The sequence below is a fragment of the Melanaphis sacchari genome, unplaced genomic scaffold (assembly GCF_002803265.2).
Source record: "Melanaphis sacchari strain LSU unplaced genomic scaffold, SCAv2.0 Contig24_pilon_pilon, whole genome shotgun sequence".
Taxonomy (NCBI): domain Eukaryota; kingdom Metazoa; phylum Arthropoda; class Insecta; order Hemiptera; family Aphididae; genus Melanaphis; species Melanaphis sacchari.
In genome coordinates this window covers 3,169,244-3,196,944 of record NW_020271125.1, presented here as the reverse complement: position 1 = coordinate 3,196,944, position 27,701 = coordinate 3,169,244, and the positions used below count along the sequence as shown (strand labels likewise).

At 26.2% G+C, this 27,701-nt stretch overlaps 1 protein-coding gene across 6 annotated transcripts in view; it reads left to right on the top strand.

The window, feature by feature from the left end:
• The window catches only part of LOC112594942 (collagen alpha-1(XVIII) chain-like), a 236,579-nt gene that overhangs the window by 105,722 nt on the left and 103,156 nt on the right, over window positions 1-27,701 (top strand). For 3 of the 6 annotated variants that reach the window (XM_025339962.1, XM_025339961.1, XM_025339959.1), the window contains exon 5: window positions 20,551-20,622. The exons of the other annotated variants lie outside the window; for them this stretch is intronic. In XM_025339962.1, coding sequence (XP_025195747.1) covers window positions 20,551-20,622 — 72 coding nt within the window. The remainder of the gene's footprint in view (window positions 1-20,550; window positions 20,623-27,701) is intronic. 6 annotated transcript variants of the gene reach the window in all.

Sequence of the window (27,701 nt, the reverse complement as noted above, 5' to 3'; positions counted from 1 at the left end):
GTAGTTACTAATTTTTAGGAAATAATATAAAATATTTAAAAAAACTTATGTTTTTTTTTTTTTTTTTATGTTTAAAATATACGTACATTTGGAAATGTTTTGAAAATATTTACGATTTAAGGTTTAGATTTAGTTTATGAAAACCATTCTCCAATGTTCTCTTCATTAAAGACTTGGTGTAGTGAAATTGACAATAGTGTTGTTAAGGAATTTTCAAGCTATATTTAGGGCAATTTATTATTAAAATTTGCTCTATTAGTTCATTGCACGTATCACATATTGGTGCTTATTGTTTACTGATTAAGTAGAAGTGAGTCAAAAGCAAGCAGCCTATTCTTGGTCGAATGGTAGTAATTTCTAATTAACATTTTTCATTCACATAATGCTATAGTAATTTTCTTACAAGTTTTAAAATTTTGTTACATTTCACATTATTACACACATTTAAATTTTAAGTAAAATATTAAATGGATTTTTTCAGTTATTGTTATCTATTTTTTCTGACATTATTAATTTAATTTCCAGTTCTATAGTTTCTAAAGTTGTTAATAATTTACAATATTTTAATTTTAATTTTTTATAATACTGATAGTGATAAACTTAAAAAAATTACAAATTGTTTTCTTTTTTTTTTATTGATTTGAGTGATATATTTCATATTATTATCAAGCAATAAATAAATATAATGGAGCACAGTTATATGATATTTAATACTTTTTTACAATTTTTTTTTTTTTTATGTATATATAAACAAATGAAATGAAATTAATTATTCCTATATTATATTTTATAAGAACATTTTCTATGAAAACAATATACAAAGTTAGTTTATTGATTTTTGTCTATTATAAAACTTATCAAGAAAATCTCAACATATAGTTCCACGTCAAATAATGGTAAATAAATTTTTCAATTTGCATTAAAAATAATGTACAACGTGAATATAAATACAAAATACAAATAAATACTTCAAATCATTTAAAGGTTAAACATTAACGTCAATATTAACATTTGCTTATTTGAGTCCAATAACATATTATATTTCTTCATTATTAGAAAATCATTATTTTTACCATATTTTTATTTTTTATTGTAGTATATCAGGTTTAAAAATAAACGTTAGTCTCAGTAATTATTTAATATAATCTTAACATATTATTTTATAAATAAAAAGAATATTCAAACATATCAATTGATTAAAATATTATAACATTCATTTACATCTTAAAGGTTTAAGCCAGCATAGTGGAACAGATTAAATTTGGACAGAATAAATGAGATAGTATTAAAATATAAGATATTAATACAAACATAAAATCGAATACTGATTAAATTTTTGCAGGTAGAAATACAATTTCTAACGAATAATAACGATGATAATAATTAAAAGTGATGAGACAGAATTAATTATAGACTTTGGAATAAAATCATTATGTAATACAATAAGGAAAAAATGAGTGGATTAATTAGTGTAGTAATATTTGAAAGAAAGTCAAATAATGATTTTCTATTAGATAACATGATATTATCGGAGTCAGAAGCAACGGAGGCATAAGATAATCTGATCTGGATAGGAATGATAGTTGGTAAGGAACTTCGTAGGTTTTATTAATTATCCTATTAGACCGTAACAACTATGACATGAAAGAAGGATAGCTGGAGCTTGTAAATATCAAGTGATCAAGAATAGTGTAATAATTTAAACGTTCACGAGAACAGATAAATGAAGGTGATGATTAACACGAGAAACCATTAGTACCGGTGAGTTGTACTGGCGTATTTAAAATCTAGTAGTATGAATTAATATTTTAAGTATCGATTGGTGGATACTGAAGAATAACAGTTTTCTTATATTTTAAAATAGCTTAAGTAAGATCGTTGGATAAAATATACTAGTTACAGTGTTCAAACTTTTTTGTCCTAATTAGTCACCAACAAGGTGTTTCAAAAAATGAACTAAAAGATTAAGTTTATTCCTTTAGAAGATTTTGTAAATTTAATGATTTGGTAATTTTATTTGGCTATATCGCTCATTTAAAATAAAATATGACACTTAACGACATAAATTCAAAAAAACACAATTTACCTAAATAACAAACTGCGATAGCAAAACGAACAGATCAAATATACCGTTAAGCCGGTCAACATCGAACTGAACGTAGTCCGTTGATGTGACTTAATTTGTAGATTAATGGAAAAATTTAAAAATAATTTGAACCATCCAATTAAATATTAAAACTATAAACTATAACTACCTATACAATCATATTATTATTGTTTTAACATTAATGTATTAATATTAGTCTAGTCCATACTATGCTAAGCAATATAAAATTACACAGTATCATTATTATTATTTTACATTATAAGCTTCTGTTTAGTAATAAAATAATCATAATTATTATAATATAAACACAATATGGACCTGTATGACTATATTATTGTACAGAAATCTTGTTTCGAAATCAAATTATTTTGTATTTAAAATACATATTATTTATTTAAGTCTCTGAAAACAATCAACTGTTCAAAATTAAAACTACTTTCTACGTGATATAGGTAGACATTTGCTAATTAAAGAAATTAATGTTTGATTTAAAACTCTATAGAGATTACATTTTGTATAAGAATAAAACTTTTTATTGATATATAGCACTTGAGTTTGAAAGTTTTTTAAACACAATTAGTAGTAAATACTTTGAAGTAAACAAATTTTACTTATTTTTTATCGTGTATTATTAATACTTATAAGTTATAGCAATCAATGATATAGATAGATTAAAAATAAAACTACAATGCAACACTATCCACACATCAAACAATATTCTATAATCAATTAATATTTTCTAGTTACCAAAAGATATAAAGTAATACTTAAACGTATATCATTAATTATTTTTATCATTTATTTTTATTTTTAATAATTTGAACTTAATAAAGAAGATGAAACATTACAATTCTACTTAAGTACTTAATTATTATTATTTTTTTTTTTTTCAATGAAACAGAGTAAAAGTATTCGGTTTTTAAATGTTTAATGATAATTTTAAAATTGAATATTTTCTATGTAACATAAATATTATAGTCTATTATTTAAAATATTGTTATTTTTATCGGTATAATACCTATATGGAGTATAGTGGCATTGCAATGTCATCACTTGACTCTAATTGTTCTAAATTAATAATTTTAAGTTCATTATTCAATTGAAAAGTATTGAGTTAAAATTATTTGAAATAAGCCTAAAAATGACCAAATTAAACATTTTGGTTTAAGCGACTAGTAAAAATATTCGTCTCGTTTCGCTTATTACGCTAGTATGGCACAAGATAGTGGTAACTGAACAATTAATTTTTAATTCAAAAATAATTAACTGATTTAAAAAAAATATTTTATCTAGAGCTTGGTTAAGATCAAACCAGTAGGCATTATTTCAAAATTATTTTTTAGCTGACAGTTGCTTATACTTACAATCTACAGATATCATCTTTACAAAGAACTGCAGTTCAAACTATATTTTTCATGATCTACGAATCTTATAATCGTGCATCGTTAAATTTTAAATAAATATAAAATTACTATAGGTACTCCTAAAAAAAAAAAAAAGGATTAAGAATTTGGTAATATCTAATGTTATTATTTATTTACAGCCTACTACTAACAACAGTGAGGTGTTCTCCACATTCCTATTTAAAAAATGTTTTCATAAAATCATCTACTTTGGTTTGATTAATAAATTAATTTATTTAGAAGTAATGAAATACATGCTTACCGTAAATAATATTCATTTTTTTTCATATTTAATGGAAGTTTAAGCAATATAGGTACCAGCATAATAACTTTTATTTACCTAGTGTCTTTTAATATTGTCATATTATAGAAGAAAAAAAAAGAAGAATAATGTTATTCTTATTTTACTATAAATTATTCTATAAGTGTTTGTCCCTAATAGATTTTATAGAAATATATAAGCTCTAATATGACATAATGTTATAAGTATTGTAATAAGTTAAGTTTATAAGTATTGATTTATTGATTTATGACGTCAGAAAAATGTTGGCTATGCGTATAATGACTATAATGTAATAATATTATAAAATCAAAAATCGTTTTCTGTTATTGTTTGTAATTTAAGCTAATTTTTACTATATTATTCAATTGTTCAATATTTTAAAATACATTTCGTTTTGTTATCTGTACAAAATTTAAAGTTATTCTCGATTGTTAAAATCGGTATCTGTAAATAATATACCCTATGTTAGTTTTAACTAATATTATTTATGTACTTGGAATCCATTTCCCTAGAATATCCAAAAAATAATACACTTTGCGTTGAGATCTACGGGTTCTAGTTATAACCACTCTAATGTTAATACATTGTATATCAAGAAGTGAGTAAAGGGGTTTATCATCTCGGTGGCAAAAGTACTTAATTTCAGTTTTCTTTCTTCCTAAGCTTGCTTAAATTCAATGAGGTTTTAGATGCACTCTCGTATGCGAATTTCTTTACTAAACATTTCCATTCATCGGCCATTAATTTATCTTTCAATTGAAAAGCTACAGCGTATCAGAAAGATTAAACGTGTTTCGATAGCAGCATTTAATAACGACTAAAAAAGAGAATTTACAATTCCGCGACCCGTATAACAAACTATCAGAAAAACATATTATACCATCGGTTTATGTACGTGCAGGTAGTGCGCAAACCGCTATATAGCCGTTCTTTGGTGGAATTCCACTCATCCAACATTATTCAATCAGCATCCTCGTGGCCATTGCGCGTCGGGGGCATTGAAATTAATGACAACTACGGAATGTTTTTCCCGCCGGTATTTTTATATTTATTTTACTTTTATTTTCATTTTCTCTGGACAATGAAATAAAAGTAGAATTCTTCCCGGATTGTTTGGACACGATTGTTTAAATACGGTTTTCCGGCACGCAATTACATCCGGCTCGTCTCACCGCCGTCGTCGTGAGCGGAGGAGCTGTGTCCACGGACGACGAGTGGTATAATGTTTAATAAATCGTGTGCTTCCGATAGCGTTTTTTCTTTTTTTTTCTGTTTTCTTTTTTTTTTATTGCACTCGAAACCACTATATACGTTTATCCGAATTGTTGCTGAAAAACGTATCGCCGAACAATCGGCGACGGGGAGGAGGGAGAGCGATCGCGGGGTAACCGACGCGATATTTAAAAGTCAACAGGTACCTAGATTAAGAATTTTCGGGGTTCAAACGGCATAAGAAATTACGCGACACGTCACCGCCCGGGAGAAGTTAATTTACAACGTGTCACCGTGGCGTGCGGACGTATGAAAACTGGCGTCGGTCCAAAGACAATAGGCGCCCGAGACGTAAAACACGGATGTGATATCCCTTAGTTTTGGCGGTTCTGGTCGTTGCTTATATTATTATCGTGGTATACCGCACACGCACCATCGGTAGTGGTTAATTAAGCGTCGGCGATGCTGCTGTGCAGTACGATGCGTCCATTATGATAATATTATACGCCTCCGCGGTGTCCTCTGTGTACACGCTCGGACGGGCGTATTAGTTACCTACTGTACATAATAATAATAATAATAATATGATGATGATGATGATGATGACGTTCGTCTACGTTTTAACGGCTTGCCGCCGCACAAAAATCACAGTGACAATAATGATAATTTCTTTAAGGACGGATGGGAAAAAGGACTGCGCGTCGAGAGCGGGACACCGCGAGACTGCGCGCGTTCGCCGTAAACGATGCAATAATAGTGATATTATTTAAATAATAATAATGTAGTAATAGCATCGTGTCACGCCCGTCGAGTCGGCGACCAATGGCGGTCACCGAAACGGTTTCGTTCGTCAGACTGTATGGAACGCGTGAAATCGTAAACGACGTAACCACCGAAATTTCGCGTGTACCCGCCACGCCATCAGTGGCACTCGGCTAAACAGTTAAACACTCGATTAACGATATACTCGTTAAACCGCGGTATACGTAGGTACGATAGGTACATATTGTTTCGTACCTGTTTCGTCTGCAGACGTTTGCAATTATATACTATGTCACGTTAAATTATTATTGATCGCGTTTCGTGATATATCATTATTATTATTATTATTATTATTGCTACGAAACAGTTAACTTAATAAAACAACTCAAAACGTATTACATACTTAAATACATATTATAATAAAAATAACATATTGCGCATACTCTGTTTTGATAAGTAATTGCATTGCACACGACCATTGTGTTTGCTCAAATCTCGTTTATTTTGTGGAATATTTAAACAATTTGAAACGATAATATTTCATAATATGTGTAATGTATACGTACACGTTTTCCCGTTGGTTAACACTATTCGTTAGCGTTTTTCCGTTTACATGCGAGAAATTTTTGAAGTAAAAATAAATAACGTGACGCGATAATTATAAAACTAGCAACATCCCTACATACATTTAAAAATATGTTGTTTGTGAATTATTATGTAATTTTTTATTCATCAATGTACAGTCGAATAATTATCTAAACATATATTATTATATTATATTGAATAAAGCGTATTTATTTATTATTTTTTTTTTTTTTGAATTTTTAATAAAAAATAAATGTATTCAAATATACGCACAATTTTTAATAAAAATCCATAATTTAATATAATATTTCGAAAAATATTCGGCGAATTAGTTGACTTTAATAAAACCGTCTCAACTCAACTCTACAACACTCAGCTCAAATTAACTAAAATTAATTTATTCCTACTTACATAGAATTTTGGCATTTAAGTGTGTTAAGATTCATAATGCTCTTAAAATAATTTCAACAGTTTTCATGAATTATGAAAACCTTTGAAATTATTTGTAATAAACGCAGATATAATATAAGTTAACAATTTGACATAGACGTGTGAAGTGCAAGTAGCGTCATCTTAATATTTTGGTTACGTTTAAAGTTTGTAATAATTACTATCAGACCTTTTCAACCCTATATGATTACATTTTCTCATTATTGTCAAGTTGCCAAGATGTCATATCTCGAGAAATTGTTATACATAAGTATATCGTTATATTGTATAACTAAAAATTATATTGCCTTTTTTCCTAGAATGTTTGGGTACTAACAGTTGGTTTGTTAGTCATGCATATCAAATTATAAATTTTGTTGTATAAAAATAATATATGCGTAAGTACAGTTAAATAAAAATACGATAAATACGTACGAAAGTGAAAACTCGAAGAACACAGACATGGTGTAATTCGATTCTCGTTATACCGTTATCTTGTATAAAATATCACAATATATTATTAAGTTCCTTTTACGTTGTAGATGTTTATTATTTTAGGCTATCAGGCGGCCAATTTTCATTTTTCATATTAGAATCTTAACGATGTATGAGAAAAGTGGTTGATTTGTTTTTTTTGAAAACAAGTAAAATGGACACATTTTGCCTTTATGAGCATGCGATAAATTGAGTTGTTCATTTAATTGACACAATTGATTCAATAAAATAAGTATGTAGGTGATAGTGACCAGTCAAAAAAATGTATTCACCACACAGGTTCTAACCCAGTGAAGTGTTTAAAACGCATTGGAATTATATGATAGATTTGATTTTTTTGTCTAAATAATGCTTTTACGCGCCAATATCGTCGAATTACTGTCAAAAAAAAAAAAAAAAAAATACAATTGTATAGAATGATGGTTTTATAAAAATTATCGGTGTATAAAAAATATTCACCATATGGAAAAAAAAATAAAAGTAATGCTCAAACTTTGACTACAGGTAAAAAATGTCTCTATACGTTTATACCTGTACCACCGTGAGCACCCGTCTCATCGAAATTCTCAGCATGTCTGACGACCTTATATATAATGATATTTTGTGTAGATGTTACGACTTTGTGCAGTATATTATAAAGTAGGATCCTAAAACGTTTAAAATTCTTCCAAACTGCAGCTACAGGAACCGAAATTCGCATCACGATTAGTCTGTCGAGAAACGAATCTCCACGATGAAAACGTACAACTGCCCGCTGCCGTCATAAATGACGATATCAATGTTATTACTATCTGTACGATACGGTTATTATACCTGGCCATCAGAATATTCGTGTCGGTAATCATTTTTTCCGAATCATTATTGCGAACGAGGAAAAAAAAAACAGGAAATGTCGTTATTATTTTTTTTTTCTCGGATAGGAGGTGGTTTTCGATGTTTATGCGTCGCGTCCAATTGGTCGGGTCACTCGTAACTGACCAAGTCTATTTGCGATATAAAACACTGCTGTAATACAGGACCGTATAGAGCATGGGTTAGGTAAGTATAATGTATCATATAAAATATATACGTGGATATAGTGTATAAAATACCCTGAGGGCGTTTACTCGAAGTGCGCACATTACACGGGTACGCCATAGCCCGGCGTCGAGACGTGCGCGAGTATATTAAATACACGTGCACTTTAGGCAAGAGGATATGGCTCTCGAGAAATCGCACGGACTCAATGATCCGTGCAGTGAAAATAAAATAAAAAAAAAAAAATAAAAAAATAATAACAAAATGGAAAATTGTATTTATATATTCTTCGCGAGTAGATGTTGCACGTTAAAACGCCCTGTGTCTGTGTTTAATTATGCGGCTAAACGGCGTTGAGTGTATCATAATATAATGATACGGTTCATACACACACAAACACGCACATTATAAAAGTTGTATAGATGTCGAATAGGACTAAAGCGTTTGTCACGAGGTACTCAAAAAACATTCCTGACCGTCGGACATATAATTTATGAGGCGTTACAACGTTTTCGTACATTATAAAGTAGTATTATGTGGTGAAAAAGTTTTACAAATCTTCAACGATAAACTTAAATGGATTATATGTGACGTATTTATTTTACAACAATAAAAAAAAAAAATATGGTTTAAACCGCGTAGTACTATATTATTTCGTAATAGCATTTCAATTGATTCATTAACATTTTTTTTTTTTTTTTAGTTGATATTATTTAGATTTAAAAACAAAATTATTGAACATAAGGATTTAGATTTATAGACAAGTAATTTACTGTTATTTTTCTAGAAATAAATAATTTAAATTTATATTTTTTTTTTTCCTTAGTTGTTTTTCGATATCATTTTTATTTTTACAATACATAATTAAATTATTCAAATATCAATAATAATAATAATAAAAACCGTAATTTTGTTTACAATAAAATTGATTAATTTTTTTAGTTCAGGATCAATTGTAGTAGTCGATTTTCTAAAATCAGTATTATCAGGTATTTTATTTTTAAATTTTAAATTAAATCAAACACCTTACTAGTATACGGAAAATTCAATTTCAAATGCAGCTGCAAGTTTCTAGGATTTAGGATTGATTCATGGTATTTTTTTTTTTATATATAGTTGTTCAAGAGTTACACTTTTAAAGTTTTCAAATAGATACATAATACCTCTGAAATAACACTTTCACAGGTCGGATTGTGTACTACATGGAAGTTTAAACATAGGTAATTCAATTAATCAAAATTATTGTTGTGCAAAAATTCGTTGAAATAATAATAATAAAAAAATTCAATATCTTCTATCATCGTACCTTTAAAATATTAATTAAATTGTACTCTCATTTAAATATCATTTTCAGCATTAATAATTATTTTTAATTATTAACTGAAGGAATAACTATGGTATGACAACATATTTTAATTGAATCTTCATAATATTTAATGCATAAAGTTATTAAAAAAAAAAAAAAAAAATGGAAATTGTAATATAAAAAAGTACAAAACTTTATAATATTATTATACATGTATTTATACGTAGATAGTCAAAGTTAATTTTCTTTTTTTAACAATCTGAATAAAATTCTAAAATGTAAATTCTATTAGTTTTAAGATCTTTAAATGATTGTATATTCGCATAATCTTATTACTATACACTATTTTTGATGTACTTGAACTAAATATATTGAATAAATAAATAATCCATCTCACTGTATTAATAATTTAAAATTATTTCAGAAGAGTTTAATACCGTGTTAAATATTATCTTTAGTAAAACATTCTTTTAATACCTTTTTTGTAATATTTTGTTAAGAATATAGCAATATAGTTACAGTCATAATACTCATTTTAATTCTTTTGTCAAAAAAATTAGAAATACGATCCCCTTTGTAATACAATCTGAACAAAAAAATCACATATTTTATTCAACGGAAATCAATTTTTTTTGGATTGAATTTAAATCAAATTGTTGTGTAGTCCTTAAAATTATTTATCTGATACCAAAATAACAAACATAAAAAGTTATTGTATTGTAAATTTATTTATTTCATCTTTGTATCAAGCAGTTGTATTTCAAACTTAAAACATCGTAAAACAGTATAACGTAATGACAATGGTTAACACAAAATAAGGTTTTTTGATGAATTGTTGAAAAATGGACGTATTTTAAGTAAAATTAAAAAATAAAAATAAAAATAATACCACATTAACAAAAGAAAAAATATTTGTATACATATATATATATATATATATATATACATATTGTTCGTGAAGTACTTCGCTTTCGCTATAAAACCGTACTGTCGTCGATGCTCAGTTATTTATTGATTTGTATTCACGGTCGTTTAATGGAGATATTAGGTCAAATTGATTTATTGCATAGTAAATATTTCATAAAACTTATTCTAAACTTTAAGTTCACAGCTCATTAAAAGAAAGAAAGATTACTAAAACAAGGGACTAAAGCGAACCAATGAAAAATAACTATACATACTCGCACATATTATATAACATAATATATGTACGTACTACGTACCTATCTTACGTGCGCACATACAGAGAACGACTGTTATGTCGCGCTGAAGTCGAGAATAATAAAAATTCCACTCCCCCCCCTTAAATATCACCGGATTACTGTGGTAAGCCCGCGAAAGTTTTTACTTCTGTTGAAAGTTTGTTGTCAGCTTCAAATATGGTGCGCTGCGTGTAAATAGCATATTGTGTGTAACGTGTATACTGCCTATGCATATTATATTCAAAAGTTCAAATTTAACCAACGATGCCGTAATGTCACGGTGGTTGTATCACTCGGCACGAATTTTATTTAAATGTATAAAAATAAAGGTAAAAACGGGATTTGTTGAACGCTGCACTATTATCCGTTTCGACGCCGTTTAACGGCTTATACAAAATACTTAAGACCTCAAGGTACTAATTTTGAAACGTGTAAAACGTGTTTTGGGTTAAATCTTGTCACTATTGAGTGTTATTTACGTACAGTCAAGTACACTGTATAACGTAGACTGATTGTAAAGTAATCATTAAAAAAAAAAAAAAAAAAATTAATATCAACTAATTACGACAATGTTATATGTATATCATGTGTATTATGGTCCACTGTAAGCTAAAATGGTTTTGTTCGAATATTATGGAATAATGATTGTTATATATTTGTAAAATAAACATTGTGATGATACTTTTTGTATTTAATATTTCAATGAAACATAATAGCTAATATAAAATATGGTGAGTATTATAAACTAACAACTAATTTCCGTTTTTAATCTTTGATATTGAAGTCTATAATGGGCATGTGAGTAAGGCAAAATATATATTATTTTGCAACCTTTCATGGCTTGCGAACCAATAGCGTTTCATCAAGGTCGAAATGATAAGCTTTAAAGTGATTCAAATAAAAAGGCAACCGAGACAAAACTTTTATAATTTTCAACAAAGGACTTGTAACTAGACAGCCATTTACTATAAAAATATACTTCCTTTTTTTTCTTTTACTGTTTTAACCAGAAACAATGAAACTGTGACATTGCATTTTTTTTTTTCAGCTTCAATTTCACTAAAATACGTATATTTTTCATTAGTAATTCGTCATGTTTAGTAAACATACCATGTATAAGCGAGTGTCTTTCATGTGTAATGCACAAATCCAAGATTATTTTTGAACACTATACGATATATTGCAATCCTTTCAACCAAACCAAACTCCTTAACATGATGTATAATATACGTGCTCGCATTGTAAAGTAACTGATGGTTTTGGTTATATGATTAAATAGACCTAGGTGAACATACATAAAATATAATATCATAATACACATTATGATATATATACTACCTATTTCACATCATGATCACAATTTTTTTAATGTTATGATTTTTTTTTTTCTATGAATAATTAAAAAAAAAAAAATAATAAAAATGTATTTTGTAAATATTTGTATATTTAATTTTAAATTTAATTATATCTCTATTAGTATTTAAAACCATAATTCGGTTCAACGAAAATGTCTATTCGATTGAAGTAAAACATATAACTACTTTAATCATATAAAATGTCATGTAATTATTATTGAAAAAATCAAATCAAATTAAAAACTTAATATTTTATTCTATAAATATAATTTAAATTATTTTAACTGTATATTTATTACATTTACGAATATTCAAGACTACCTATTTACAGATTTAATTCAAATAATTAATAAACATTTAATAATACGCAATAATTTACACTGACCTATAGTATTGAGTATTTATATTAGATATTTGAAAATTAACTCAAACACATCAAAATCGTTTCCTTGAAATATAAAACCCCTAAAACTAAAAGAAATGCTCAGCAATTTTATTTTATTTAAAAAAGTTTATTATAACTCTTAATTTTTCCAAGTTTTTTATTATTATCTGCTCTATAATATTTTTATTTATTATAATTGTAATTACTGGTTAGTATTGTTTACAACTACGACTTAAAAAACTTTAACAGAATCTGATTTTTTTTTTTTATAAACTTAGAACATCTTAAGTATAATACCAGTTTGTTTCACACTTCCCTTATGTCGGATGCGATATCGTATTTTGCTAATCATAAAATATTTATAGTTTTATTCCTTATTTTAATTTTTAAGTGGCTTTCTTAAGAATATTTTTATGCATAATCCAAATGGATTAAACCCCATTATATATATAATATATAATATATTTGTTTAAAATCAGAATTAAAATTATTGAAAACTTAGCTGAATTTCTCGTTTATTGAAGTAAATAATTTTTTTTTTTGCTTCTGAAGAAAAAATGTCGTCAAACCTAAACGGTCTTTTTAAAATTACAATGACTTAGTATTTTTTTGTGTAAGTATTGGCCAATCACGCTCGTAAATTTTAATTAAATTATGTACACAAATACTTAAATGGTTTTGAATTATATTTTAACAGTATAAGAACAGCCAATGCCTAAGAATTGGACATCTTAAATCTACCATATATTTACCTAACCATATATCATTATAATAAAAATATATTTTAAAGAACAAAAATAAAAACAAATTTAAAAGTTTTTTTTTTAAATTTTATTTTGCATATTTTTCACATTTTTAGTACTATCTATAGAAAGGATAAACTTAAACTTTTTTACTGCTATAAATTCTAAACCCTTTTCATAACTCAACAGTTGTATACAGTATTACAATGTTTAATGATCAATTCAAATAATTTATTTAAAATCAAATTTTCAATAATGTTTAATATTACTGAATAGTTAAAAAAAAGTTGTACAACGTACGTACTCACTTAATTAACAACAAATTCATAGTGTTTATGTTTAATGTGAACTAAAGTATCTATCACACATGCAAATGTAAATATAAAATATTAGCTTATTTTAAATTTAAACTTTATTTATTATAATATACTAAAATAAAATAAAATTCTTGAATTTTTCAACACAAACCAACATATTACTCATATAGTTCATATTAATATCGTTCAAGAATTTTTTTGTTTTTTTTAAAACTAACCAACTATAATTCTGTCAAACTTCCGACGCATCAAATGCACATTACAGTGTCTTCAATAAAGTATGTGAAAAATGTGTTGGTATATTCGTATAAAATACTCTTATTCCTTAAATGTATAGGTAATCTCATTCGAATGTCTCGTGATAACTTACCCACATGTAAAAGCTGTCATACATTTGAATTTATATACATTGGTATACCTATATAATATTAAGTAGGATGCGAGTGAAATAATATCTGAATTGCTTATCATTAAACTATTGTGGTAAGTTGATAGATGGTTTGTTTTGTTTTATTTTGAGATCAAGTTTATAGAAGTGCATGTATGTAAAATGCAGCATGAGTAGAATAAATAATAAAATAGGTATTATGTTCAAGATATATTTATGTTAAAATGAAATTTAAATCGCTGACCTTAAAATAACCCATACCACCTACACTTGTGTTCAATTATTAACATTTATTTAAGTAGGTTAATTTGATTCCATAAAAGTATAAATCAACTATGTTTATTATGAGAAAAATGCTTGTTTTAATAGATTCAATTGTAAATAACATAATGTTAGGCTTTATATTTAAAGTCATAACATTTCTAAAAACAATTAAAATAATAAAACCAACAATAGCATTATAATTAATTTCTAGTTTGTTAATATATTATATATTTTTAAACTATTATAACCACAAATCCAAATTACAAATTACAAAAAAAAAAAAAAACATAAAAAGGTAGATAAATGAGTATTATTCTGCTATACATTGGATGTGTAATGAATATATTTAACTTCACTTCACACGGAATCTAATAGATGATAATTTATGAGTGTTAAAACTTTTTCATACTAATCAATTATAATTTTACTCGTTCTTATATTTTTATCATAATATATTTAATTAACTATAAACCATTATATAAAAAAAAAATAGTAAGTTGTCGCTTGTTTCCAAGTTGTCCGTCCCAACGTACAATCAATCAGATTAAAAGAATATTACGACACATATACATTCACGTGACAGTCGAAAACCAAGCACCAAGAAGATTTACTAGTCAGTATGATTATTATGACCTATAAACTTTTATAAACTACACACACACAAATCCGCCGAGTAGCGATAGCCATTTATTGTTAGAATAAAGAAAAATTCTTTTATATTATTTATTTTATGAAATGCTATATACTTTCCTTTGTCCCCCATTAACGTTTAGTCATCGTATGTTTGTTGAGTTGCTACCATTTATTTAATTGATATTTGTAAAGGTTTAAAGCCACATTTCTGTGTAACATTTTCTCGAGGCTGTTTTATTTCTTGTTCAGTTTTTCGTTCATATATAATAATACATACTTTTGGATTTAACAACCACCCATTTATTTGTGATTCAAAATATATACATCAATAATATTACAAGTATTTATATGTTTAATAGTTTATTTTTAATATAATAGTGAATATAAACTTATTGAACATCTCATATTAAATTATTTGTTTTTAGAAATATTTACTTAATGAGCAATGCACCTACATTTTAAAAAACGTATCAAGGAGTACTTGACTTTTTAGTTTGTAAAAATAATACACAGTTGATGATTTTAGACGTCGAGTACCTACTTATTTTCTCATACATAATAAATTATTACTATACAATATATTTTTGAATGATAAAAAGTTTTTATATAGGTAAATAAATAATCATATTAAATATTAGAATTTAAAAATATGAATGCTATAACAATTTTGAGTTTAATAAAAATATGAGGTAATAGGGTTTGTGAATTAACACTTTTGAAAAGATGTTGTTGATTCAGTAGACTAGTTAAATTCATAGCTCTATAAGGATTTTTATTATTATAACTCAAAGAGGTGATAACGGCAACAGATGGCATCAACAGCAGTAGAAGCTAACACACCGTCAAATACATTCTATTTTTTTTTTTTTTTTAAGGCCATAATTCGTCGGTGTTTGCATTATTAAAACGAATCCTTTATTCAAGAAATGTTTATTTCTAAAAATCTCGGCAGACGTTTCAAATACATTTTTACGTACCTATACATTTTTTCAAAATATTTATGTTATTAAGTTTCAAACAACACATATGATGATAAAGTTCTAGGATTATTTAAATATCTCATACGCTCGTAATGCCTGTGCATATGAATTGCCAACATTAATAATATGCTCACATTTAATACAACGAAAATACAGCTTATGAAAAATCGTACGTTGTAAATACGAAAATAGCATATATTAATAAAAAATTTAAACGTAGAATACATACGTATAATACGTAGGATTAGACAAGACCATTTATGGAACACAACCAATAATACTATATTATTGCCTTAGTTTTGGCTTGTGGATTAGGACATTTTTTATATTATCCTAATTGTATTAAATTGATTGGTTTTGTTTCCAAAATTATATCATTAACACACTAACACGTATATTGAAGTTATTAATTAAATTTGATTGCCGTTATTGATGTAACAATTCACAACGATAATTAACCGAATATCGTATTGTCGACATATTGTACCTATCAATTGTTAGATATTAACCACTAAATACTCGTTCTGGCTCTAAAAATTTAGTCCATCACTCATCTTATATAGTGTATTATAACAAAGATCGTATTCGAAACATATTTTCTCAGTTTATTCAATTGTTTCCTCTTAGGCTTAGCTGTTATAATTTTATTTATAAAACAGAATCACAAAGTATTGCATTGAATACTTTTTTATCATTAGGTTACAGTTAATAGAGATTCATTGCGTATTAGTAATTATATATCTTAGAAATTAAGTGTGTAAACCTTAAAATATAAAATTATTATTTAATCACATCGATATAATTGATTATCGAAATCACAAAACATAATTGTTTTTCTCCGATTTGTGTAATAACAAGAAATACTAGTTCAATATTAAAGATTAATATTTTTAGGTACATTATAAATTGTCTCTTCTCCGTTTTAATTAGCCATTTTATTTCTAAATCGAATTTTATGATTTGATTATTTATGAGATTAAGTATAATATTTATTATATTTATCAATTTGTTTTCCTCAAATACCAACACATTTTACGCTGTCTGAAAAAAATACAATACCCGACTACTTAGTTGAATGAACATGACGTACGTTTATTGTACAATTATTAGAACCCTCGTAGTACAATACACATACGGTTTAAAAGAAATGTATAATATGGTAGACTCTCCTTTAAGCCGTACTAACGTATAATACTACATGGAATTTCAACTATTTGTTCCTGTGCAAGGAACAAGAAAAAATTAATATTTCAATATAATATGATAATGAATAGTTTTTTTGTTCTCATAAACGTTCTAGGAAATGAAAAACGTATGTTTAATAAAATAAGCTTATAATTTACGTTTAGGATATTTTAGTTTATAGGTTTGAGGTTTCAAGTATAATTTTATTAATATAACTTATCAAAACTAAAATAGTGTCTTTGTGCATCTTTATAACGTGCACCTAACGTAAATAATAACGAAAAAATCGTCTTACACTGTCTTTCCGACAACGAAGATTTTAGATCGATTTGCCTCCAGCGCGCAAGAATATTAACGTCGACGTATGTTCTGCATGTACCTATGTTGCCGCCATTAACGGATGAAAGAAAAGAAATGAAGTATAATATAAAACGTAACAGAACACGCAAAGACTTTAGAATGAAAAACGACACTCGTCATGTGTAGTGTGTCTATGCGTGCACAAGAAATTTCGCGAAGTAATTGGCTGGGTAAAAAAATTAAACATCACTCAGAGTACCTACATAATATAATAAGAAAAGAAAATTGATGCTTATGCGAATCTTATCCGACCTAATAATATAGAAAAACTCGCCGAAGACTTGTTCCGCTAAATATTTAATGTCGTGTGTGCTTCGTCGATTTCGGATTTTTCATATTATGGTAAATTATGACTTACAACACGTATTAAATACCACTATACATATACTATTATTTATATAACACCTCAGTACCTCAATTTACTGTTCATAGCGTTCCAAAATGTAAGTCATTGAGCTTTTCGTTTAGCATTGAATATTTTGTGTGTTGACTGGATGTAATATCTTGATTGGTAATTCTCTTAATTTTCATTATTTAATTTGTGGTTCGGTCTAATCATCTGACGAGCTATAAATAAATTACCAAATATTTTAGTTCCGAAAAAAGAAAATAACGATAGTTTATTTTAATTATTATTCTCTCGTAGTTTCAAATCACTTATAATTTATGTTTTATTTTGTGTTTAACAATAATAAAACAAATTATTTATTATCTGGTATTAAATACATTTTGTAAACATTTTAGATGTCGGTTTCTACAATTTTATGTAGTATTTACTTTTGATGTACAATTTGTTTATTACTTAAGATAAACTACAAGATAAACTATAAGATTGCCAAGTTATTTACAATATTGTATTTTATGTTTTAAGACTTCATCACATTTTAATAAGTTAATATTATACACAGTATTTTGTAGAACTCAATTTTAAACGTATGTAATATTTTATAAGAAAGAAAACAACGTTAAATAAATTGTTGGTTTTGGTTACGTCTGATTTCAAATGGCAATTCATACCAATATAATGTTTTCAAGATATTTAAACTAATTAAAAACGTTTGAATTAATTTGTTCATATAAAATCAAGATTACACTAATTTAAGAATACCATTTTAGATACTTAAATATGACTTTGAGTTTATTTTGAGTTCATTAAGAAACTTAAATAATGAAAATACTACTCAAATATTAATAATAAATGTCATTAAAAAATTATTGTTTTGGGTACAGAATTCAACTAAATATTCAAGTAAAAACAATTCGATGTACTTTTTGATATTAAATTTGAAAAAAAAAAAATATATTATTTTGCTTTTTCGTATTGTTATTCTTAAGACTTTATATAATATTATTTTATTCAAAGTTATACAAATTAATTTGTTTTCGTTTTTAAAAGTTTAAATTGAGTATTGCTTTAGGTTAAACACATTAAAATAATTTTATTCCATTTATTTATGTGGTTATTCTAAGCCCACAAATAGTAAAAAATAAAAGAGAGAACAGTTAAAATAATATACGAATGAAATTTTGTACCACTTTTATTTGGTCATGTTTAGAATATATATTAAATTCATACTACAACTACAATTACATTTTTTGAAGTTTTAGTTTTAATAAGTCTTATAATTATATCTACAAATTTCAAAAATTGAAAACTGACAGACTTGATATTTGTTGATACAACTTTTTCATTTACCGTTTTATTTCATATTAAATTTAATAACAAATAGATAATAAATCACCATTTAAAGTATCTTGTTTGGGTTGATTTTCATATGATGCAAACTCAAAACCGGTTATTTTAATTAAATTAAAATATTCAACGGACATAAATTGTTCATATTTTATTATACACTGTAATGTAAAGAAATCAAATATATACATGTATAGTAGCTTAACGTTAATGTCCAAACACATCAACCAAATAACATTTACTCGCGTATATAATATCTATGTGTAATATTCATTACGTCCAAATAACATTTTTTTTTAACATGTCATTTGAGTATAACACAATAAACACGCGTGAATTATAGAATCGGCCGTCGCCCATTGTATTATTTTTTTTTTCATTTTTTTTTTTTTTTAGAACAAAACATAATTTTATATAACATATTATATTACAATAACTTTACACTAATCGGAATCGATGATTAAAAACAGATTTATCAATAATAGTCATGATATTAATAATATTGAGAAATAAAAAAAAAAAAAAATGTCAACAATAATAATAACTACATGATTAAATGGGGACACAATTATGAAAACATTATTGATTAGGTAACCGACTAACTGTTTCAACTGGTCAACGCGAAGCTGCAAAATACGAACCACTATTGATTTGTCGGACACGCCGCGTGTTTCTTGGCGTTTACGTTAAAATTCATATGGACTATCGAAATATCAGCCAAAACAACGTTTGTGGTATTAAATTAAAACAACATCAACTCACTAAGACCATTGTCGTGAATTAATCACTCGTCTGCCGCTCGGACGGAGACGTGTTTGAGGTCCGACTCTGGACGACGTACGACGAATGAGTCAAGTATATCCATTTACATTCAACGTTTTCGTTAATCGTCAAGTCCACTCGCAGTTCGGTTTTTGACTAAATAATGTTTATGTAAAGAGTTAGCGCACGCGCGGACTCGTTATTTTAAGAACTACCGGCTCACAACACGCTGTCCCCCTAGATCCCCGACACGAGCACTTGGAAACAGCAGCGGCGGCGTATGATCCAAGACGATTTTCGTCTCGGTAGTCTTAGTTAGTCGTGATAGTCGTTGGCGATATAGGCGACCGGCAAACGACATTGGTTCACCGCGTACGTTCCACAGTGACGACCGCGAACCAACGATAAAATAATAATAATACAATTAATGCGATTATAATTATATTATCGATAAGAAGATTGTGTTGTCGTTACAGCTACCGAGAAATCGATTCCGTGCTGTTGTTATTTTTTAATTGTTAACTGTTTTAAATATATGTATATATATATATATATATATATATGTCATAAATATTTACTCCGCCGATGTGTGTTGTATCGATTTAATATCTTACGAAAAATTGTGTTTTAAACCATTGTATCATGAACACGTTGCTCACGTGGGTTTTTGTTCTGTCGTTTAAGGGGGCCATACAAGAAATGAAAATCTACGCATCACCAGATCTCGCCGATATCCAGTGCACGGAATTATTACAGGTAAGTCGTCAGCTGAAATAGGTCTAGCACATTGCATACGTGTGGTTTGATCGCATCTCCGGTCAAAAACTTATACTTGTTTTTACGAAATAAGTATATTTATAATAAACTCGTAATAAGACTTGATTGGATTTTAGTGAAATACAAACCTCTTACATGTATCCAAGCCATTATGTAGTATTTTCCAATTCAATGGTAATCATTTAAATAAAAAACAATTGTTTTAGTTAGCTAAGTTAAGTCAACATTAGAAACGTTAAGTAATGAGTTCATAGTTAACAATTTTAAATTTAACTGAGTATTTTTAAATATTTACTTAAATCAGTTAAAAATAAATTAATAAATTAATAATTTTTAATTACCACATACACGAGTATATTAGTTATTGTACTAATCACATTTTATTTATTTTTTTAAATAATTACTAAATATTGCACCATAAATGCTTCCTACATTATTTACTATTCATTTTTATTGCACACTAACTATATATTGGTTTAATAAAAAAATACGTCTGTATCAACTAAATAAACATTAAATATTGCATATTTATTTGTATTTAAAAGTTTGTGTATAGCAAATTAAATTAAATTAAACTAAATTAACTGAACCTTATTACAGTATATTACCTATTTAATTAGTTAAATTAACTATTAAATAACTAATTATGTACTTTAGGTTTAATTGTTTACTAGTTGATACCCGTATTTGTGAGTACATATATAATATAATATTATTATGCACTAATTAACAATACACTTGAACATCTGGGGATTGCAAAGAACCAAAGCAAAAGTCATTTATGGTTTATTACAATAATTTTCCTATGTACGGTCAGCAATCAATTTAACTAGGTACTTTATGATAAAAGAGGTTTTTTTTTACGAGATATATATTTTTATAAATTAATTCTGCTTTACGTATTTATTGAAAATAAATCATAACATTTTAATTCTTAAACAGTTTTTTCATTACTTTTATAAAATATGAATCCTACGGAAAGTATAATAAGGCCTAGTGAATACAAATCATTTTAATTTGAATTTACTATTTTAAAATAGCTCAATACCACTGGAAAAAATGAAAGCATTAAGTTTTTTTTAAAATTATAATATTTATTGATTTTATGTCCATATCTATAGAACTTAAGTTTTTTTGCATCAGTTTATTATTCTATTTAACTTGTAAAACATATTATTTTTTTTTTATGCTTTTATGTGCATATATACCAATAAATTTCACAATTTAACTATAACGAAATACTGTTGATATGACACCCCATTTCGATTACTTGTCGAGTAAAAAACGTATACGTACAAGTTTATTTTTTTTCTCATCCTCAAAATCCTGTGAGTATTAAGTGCTAACATACACTTAACTTTGTTACAGTTGAACGACCTAAATAAAATTAATTTTACTCTTGTTTCAAATTAGCTAATGATTACCTATGCTGAACAAAATAATAATTAATCTTCCGATATTCAAATTGTCAAGATTAAAACACGCTATAATATTCGTATTGAATTTGTTTTTATTTATTTATTTATTTTATTCGTGTACTAATTATTAATTAATTTATCAAGCTGTCCTAAAACTAATTTGTATTCAATTCATTATGTTCTGTATGAATGCGTTTTACCCGCTAGTTTATAATTATTAACAAATTATAAGGCAAATAAATTAAATAAGACTGTTTTTTTTACACTGAAATATTTTGATAACGATTTAGCTATTATTATTGATAATTTATTAAATAGGTAATTGAGCAAAGTAAATAATTTAAATTTTTATAATAGTATGTATACATTATAATATTTTCGAAAAAAAAGTATTTAAATCAAATATATTTTTGATAATATAAGTCGATTAGCTCTAGCAGTTTTTTCTATAAATCAATATAATTTATGGAATAACATATCATAATAATACATTATCATTATTTAAATTTAACTTAGTGTAGCAAAATGTACCCTCAAATCCAATCTCAAAACATTAGTATTCATAAAATAGCATTAAAATTAAGTATTTCATATTTATTGATGATTTTAAAATATTAGTATTTTCATTAAGTAACACTAAGATAGTTGTTTTGTCATGCTTAAATTAAAATAAAATAATAATTATATAGACAAAATGGGAATATTATCAACTCACTATTTTTCAAATATTTGTCAATAATAAATTGTATGATTAAATATTAAATTAATAGTATATTTTGACAAAATTAAGAATTTTTAAAATAAAAAAAAATTATATATTTAAAATTTAAATATTAAGAGCTGAGGCACAACTACAAAATATTTAAAAACATATTTAATACATACTAACAATAGAAAATTATACGAATTAAATCGATTTTAATTTAAGGTTTATATAATAATATAATGTTAAATTTCATATAAAAAAAATCAGACACTTAAAATGTATGTATATTTACAATTCTACATTTTTTCTCAATTTCTCAATAAGTATATTTCCTTTTGTGAATGTTGAAAATGAATGAAAAACGAACACTACTGAAAATCCCTAGCGACCACCTAGCTAAGTCTTACAATACTCTGCAGGGTTTAACTGCAACGAGCAAGACATTTTTAATAAGTAGTCCCTTTGCGCCAAGTCAGCTAAACATTTGTTTAGATTCCATTACACAGGTTGTTTTCGTCGATTTCAGAGTTAACGTGGTTCATACGTCTTATCGTTGTTTAAGTTGATTTATTTTTTTTTCTTCATATAGGTCATCATCATTATTCAATATAGGAGCTATAAAAACATGAAAGCTACCTTTCATTAGTTATTTATTTCTTAATAGAACAATACTCTTCATAGTAATAATTATATATATTATTATGATTTGTAGTATTTGTTCATACAAGCATAGGTGTTATATCAAAACCTGTTGGTAATTTGGTAACTATAGTATTAGTTGTATAATCTTCTTCACATTATTTTATTCATTGATCTGGAAATACATTGGAATTCGAGGCCATCTGTAAAAAATATGTATAGTAAAATACAATATTCTCTATGCCTTAATTAAAATCATAATAAACACAAGAATGTGTTCCGTAACGATAACATAATAACACAATTATAATATGTAAAATATTACATAATAAAGTTATCAAATTATGTTGTTATCCAAAGTTATTTTGAATTCCTAATATTCAGTTGAAAAATTTAAAAACATTTTTTTTTTTTTTATATATTAACTGACCCTTAGATCTTAATTTTCAAGCTCGCTACAATTTATTTATAGAAAAATTCCATGCATAAAATATTTTCTTTACTCATATATGCATAACTCGGACTAGGTAATTGTACCTAAAATTTTAAGCCGTTTACATGACGTCAAGTGAAATTATTCATAGGATATATGTTAACCTCGTCAAACGTATACGTATACCTATCTTTTATGTCGTCCAGTAGCTTACACCGTCTATTATAATAATTGCGTGTTCTAATGTAATTTATTCTTGACGTTAATTAACACGTGAAACCCATCGAACGTCCAAAATATTTGGTGATGAATAAAAAATGGTTATATTTATGCCTCAATCAATGGTAGATTTTCAATTACGATTTTTTTCACTTAACGAAAATCTTGAAAAAAGCTATTAAGTATCCAATTAAATATGTTTAAAAGACATTCTGGTTATATATATTTTATTTTAACGAGACTCGTTTTGAAGAAACTCTGCTTGAATTTACTACATTTAAAAAAAAATTGATTAAATATAACACCTGCGTTATTTTGCAATGTTTCTTTTTTTAACGAAAACTCATCTTAACATCATATCAAATTGGAATGTCAATGTAGAATTAAATTAACTAAAGCGTCAAATCAAAGTACGTCAACTTAACTATTAAAAAACTAATGTAATGTCTAAAAAAAAAAATAATTTTTTTCTTTATATATGCCTAGAAAACATCTTTAAAATTTCATGTTTAAATATTGTAATGATTTTCCTTGCAAAATGTTTTTTAAGGCATAGATCATTAGTAGTAATATGTAAATAATTGAAAAATGATTTTCTTGTCTTATACTATTGTTTCTCAGTATGCACTATTATAATATTACGTAAACAATAAATATTATTTTCTTGAACTATTTTTAAAAATATCTTTGTTTTATTTTAATTTTTGAAACTATTAATTTATTATTTGAAAACAAATTAAATTTCAATAGTTTTACTAAAACTAAAACTTATAAATATTATGCTCAAATAGATTTTAGTTTGAAGTGAATTATATATTAGTAAAATAATTTTTATCAAACTATCATTTAATTTAATTTATATATTTGTATATTTTATTTGATAAAATAAACAAACAATTAATTTTCATATTAATTTTAAACAATTAACCTATCAAAGTCTATTGACATTAAAAAAATACCTATTTTTATAATAGGCATTATTAATACAGTTCTTATGCACTAATTATTGTTTTCTATTGCATTTCATACTTTTAAACAATTTAATCCTGTTAATATTAAAATCTAAAAATAATTAAGAGTTATTTAATAACCAGAATGTAGTCTACTCAATATTTTATGATTGTAAATGTTTACCTCTCATTGTCTTATAAATACTAGATGATCCATTCATAGAGAATAATGCTTGATAAATAAGCTACACTAGAAACATTTTTCATCCTAAGCAGCAATTTTAAATTATTCAAATTTAATAAACGTGTATATTATTTTTGTGAAAATATATATGTTACCTATATTATTCAGCCATAAAAAAGATTGAAATATAACGACTGACGAAGACATCCAATCAGAACACAAAAATATACGTGTATATAGTTACAGGATTATATTTGTTTTCTCATGGGTCTAATGGTTCTCTTCCTCTTTCTAGTACCGAGATGCTTATGTCAGTATGATGATATACACGTGTACGTGACGTACCTACCTACTTTAACCAACTTTGGTCTTCTACTTCCCGTTGTATCGACCGTACGTCATTCGTCAATCAGGAATTTTCGTGTATAGTGTAGATTAATAGATTCCTGATAGTATATGATAGAGAATGAAATACGGTAGTCATTAGCTAACCAGTTAATATAGGGTAACTAATACGAAATTCTTCAAAGGAAAAATGCACGAGTAAAATATATATATTTTTTTTTTTAACTATAATTATACTACATACAATCAATAAATAATTTTATAATAAGCATATTTGAGGATTTACATTTATATTTGCTTGATTGACATGTTAAATAAACCACCCAGCTCAAAACTTACTGGCTAAAAAAAAGAGAGTAAAATATTATAATATATAATATCAAATCGATATACACAACTGGATTTGTTAAGCAGTATTTTAATGTAAAAATCGCTTATTAAATGGCTAAATGTAAAATGTAAATAAAATTGGAAAAATGGCTACAAACGTACACAACGAAAAAATAGTTTATTTAATTATTTATTATGCACAGTGAAACTGTGTGCATTTCCACGCCACCTTAGATGCTATATCGAATAGGTAACGAATTTCAGTAACTATATTTATTACCGGATATATTATTTATAAGATAATAAGGTAATTTATATAATGGTGTGTTGTTTTTTTTTTTATGGATTACCAACGTATGCCTAATCTACATATATGAAATAAACATGATAATTACAAATAATTGCAAACTAAACTATAACTATAAATTAATAATTATGTGTCTTGATCTTTTACTATACATATGATATACTTTTAAAATTAAATAATATTATCATGTGTATAAAATACTAATATAAAGAGTATTGTTGATATTTTTTAGTATTTAGAAATTTTGGATTTAAAGTAAATAAACAAAATACGTTTCGTTATTAAAAAAATGTTGCAATACTTCCCTTAATCCATTTTTACAATTGATTTTTTTTTCTTAATATTTTTCAAATTTAAAATAACTAAGACTTTGACTACCTACCTAAAGAGTCAACTATGATTGTTTTTGACTAAATGTTTGTATATAAAATGGGACATTTCTCAGAATCTGTTTATTTATCCTAGTATGTTGATTGAGTAAGAGGGTCTTTTGTCGTTGTTCATTAATTACCATCTCTAGACATTTAGTCATTCCATTATGTTAAATTATACAGGTTATAATCTCTTGGTGTAAATGTCACATTGAGGTTTAGTCGAGTATTGTTGAAAATTCATGATAAAATTATTCTACATATCGACGTTTAGGGATATTATTCATCATATATTAACATCTATATTGGTGGTCCTAAAAATAGAAGTTTTTTTATATGTCCCACGGGTATAGTAGTCTAGTTTAAAACAAATTTAAAAATTGTGTTCTAAAATTTTATTTCATATACACTAAAAGTCATAATTAAACATGAAATAATGTTGTTTTAGGTACTAATATAGCATCATACGTTACATTAAAATGTTTATTTTTTAATGCCCATTAATTATACTTAAAATGTTTCATAAACATGAAAATAAACAACGAATTGGCATTTGGTGGACGCCACATCTGTTTTCCAAAAATAACTTTTATAAATCATAGAGTTGGCTTTTCCTTAACATAATATTTAATTATTCAACTGTTCGTTCTCTGTCTAATCAACGCTCAATGTCTTATGTTATATAATATCGTAGATAAATAGTGTATATCAAGGAGGTCAGCATTTAAAATTTATTAAAAAAATTATAATAAAAATCATGGAAGACTTTTGACTTTAAATAATAACGTTTAAAGGATTATTTTTGTCAAGCACGATAATCGCAATACTTAATTCGGCAGACAGTACTCCAGTGGTGACTGACCCCTTCACAGACTGAGTTGTTTAAATAATAATTATGATAATTCAAGTTGCGTATCATAAGGCGAAATTAAATTAGTGTAACTCGTTAACGGAACTCTATCCATCGGGACACTGTTTGTGGTTTCTCTAAGAAAGTACAAATTGGTGCATTACAACGATGATATTAGGACTGTTTTATAATCGTACATTTCTATTGTTACCTAATGGCGGTGTATTAAATTGTATAGATTCCTTAAGAAACTCCTTTTACGCCTTCATCGCATCCACAAACAATAATTTCAGTTTCAAACTTAAA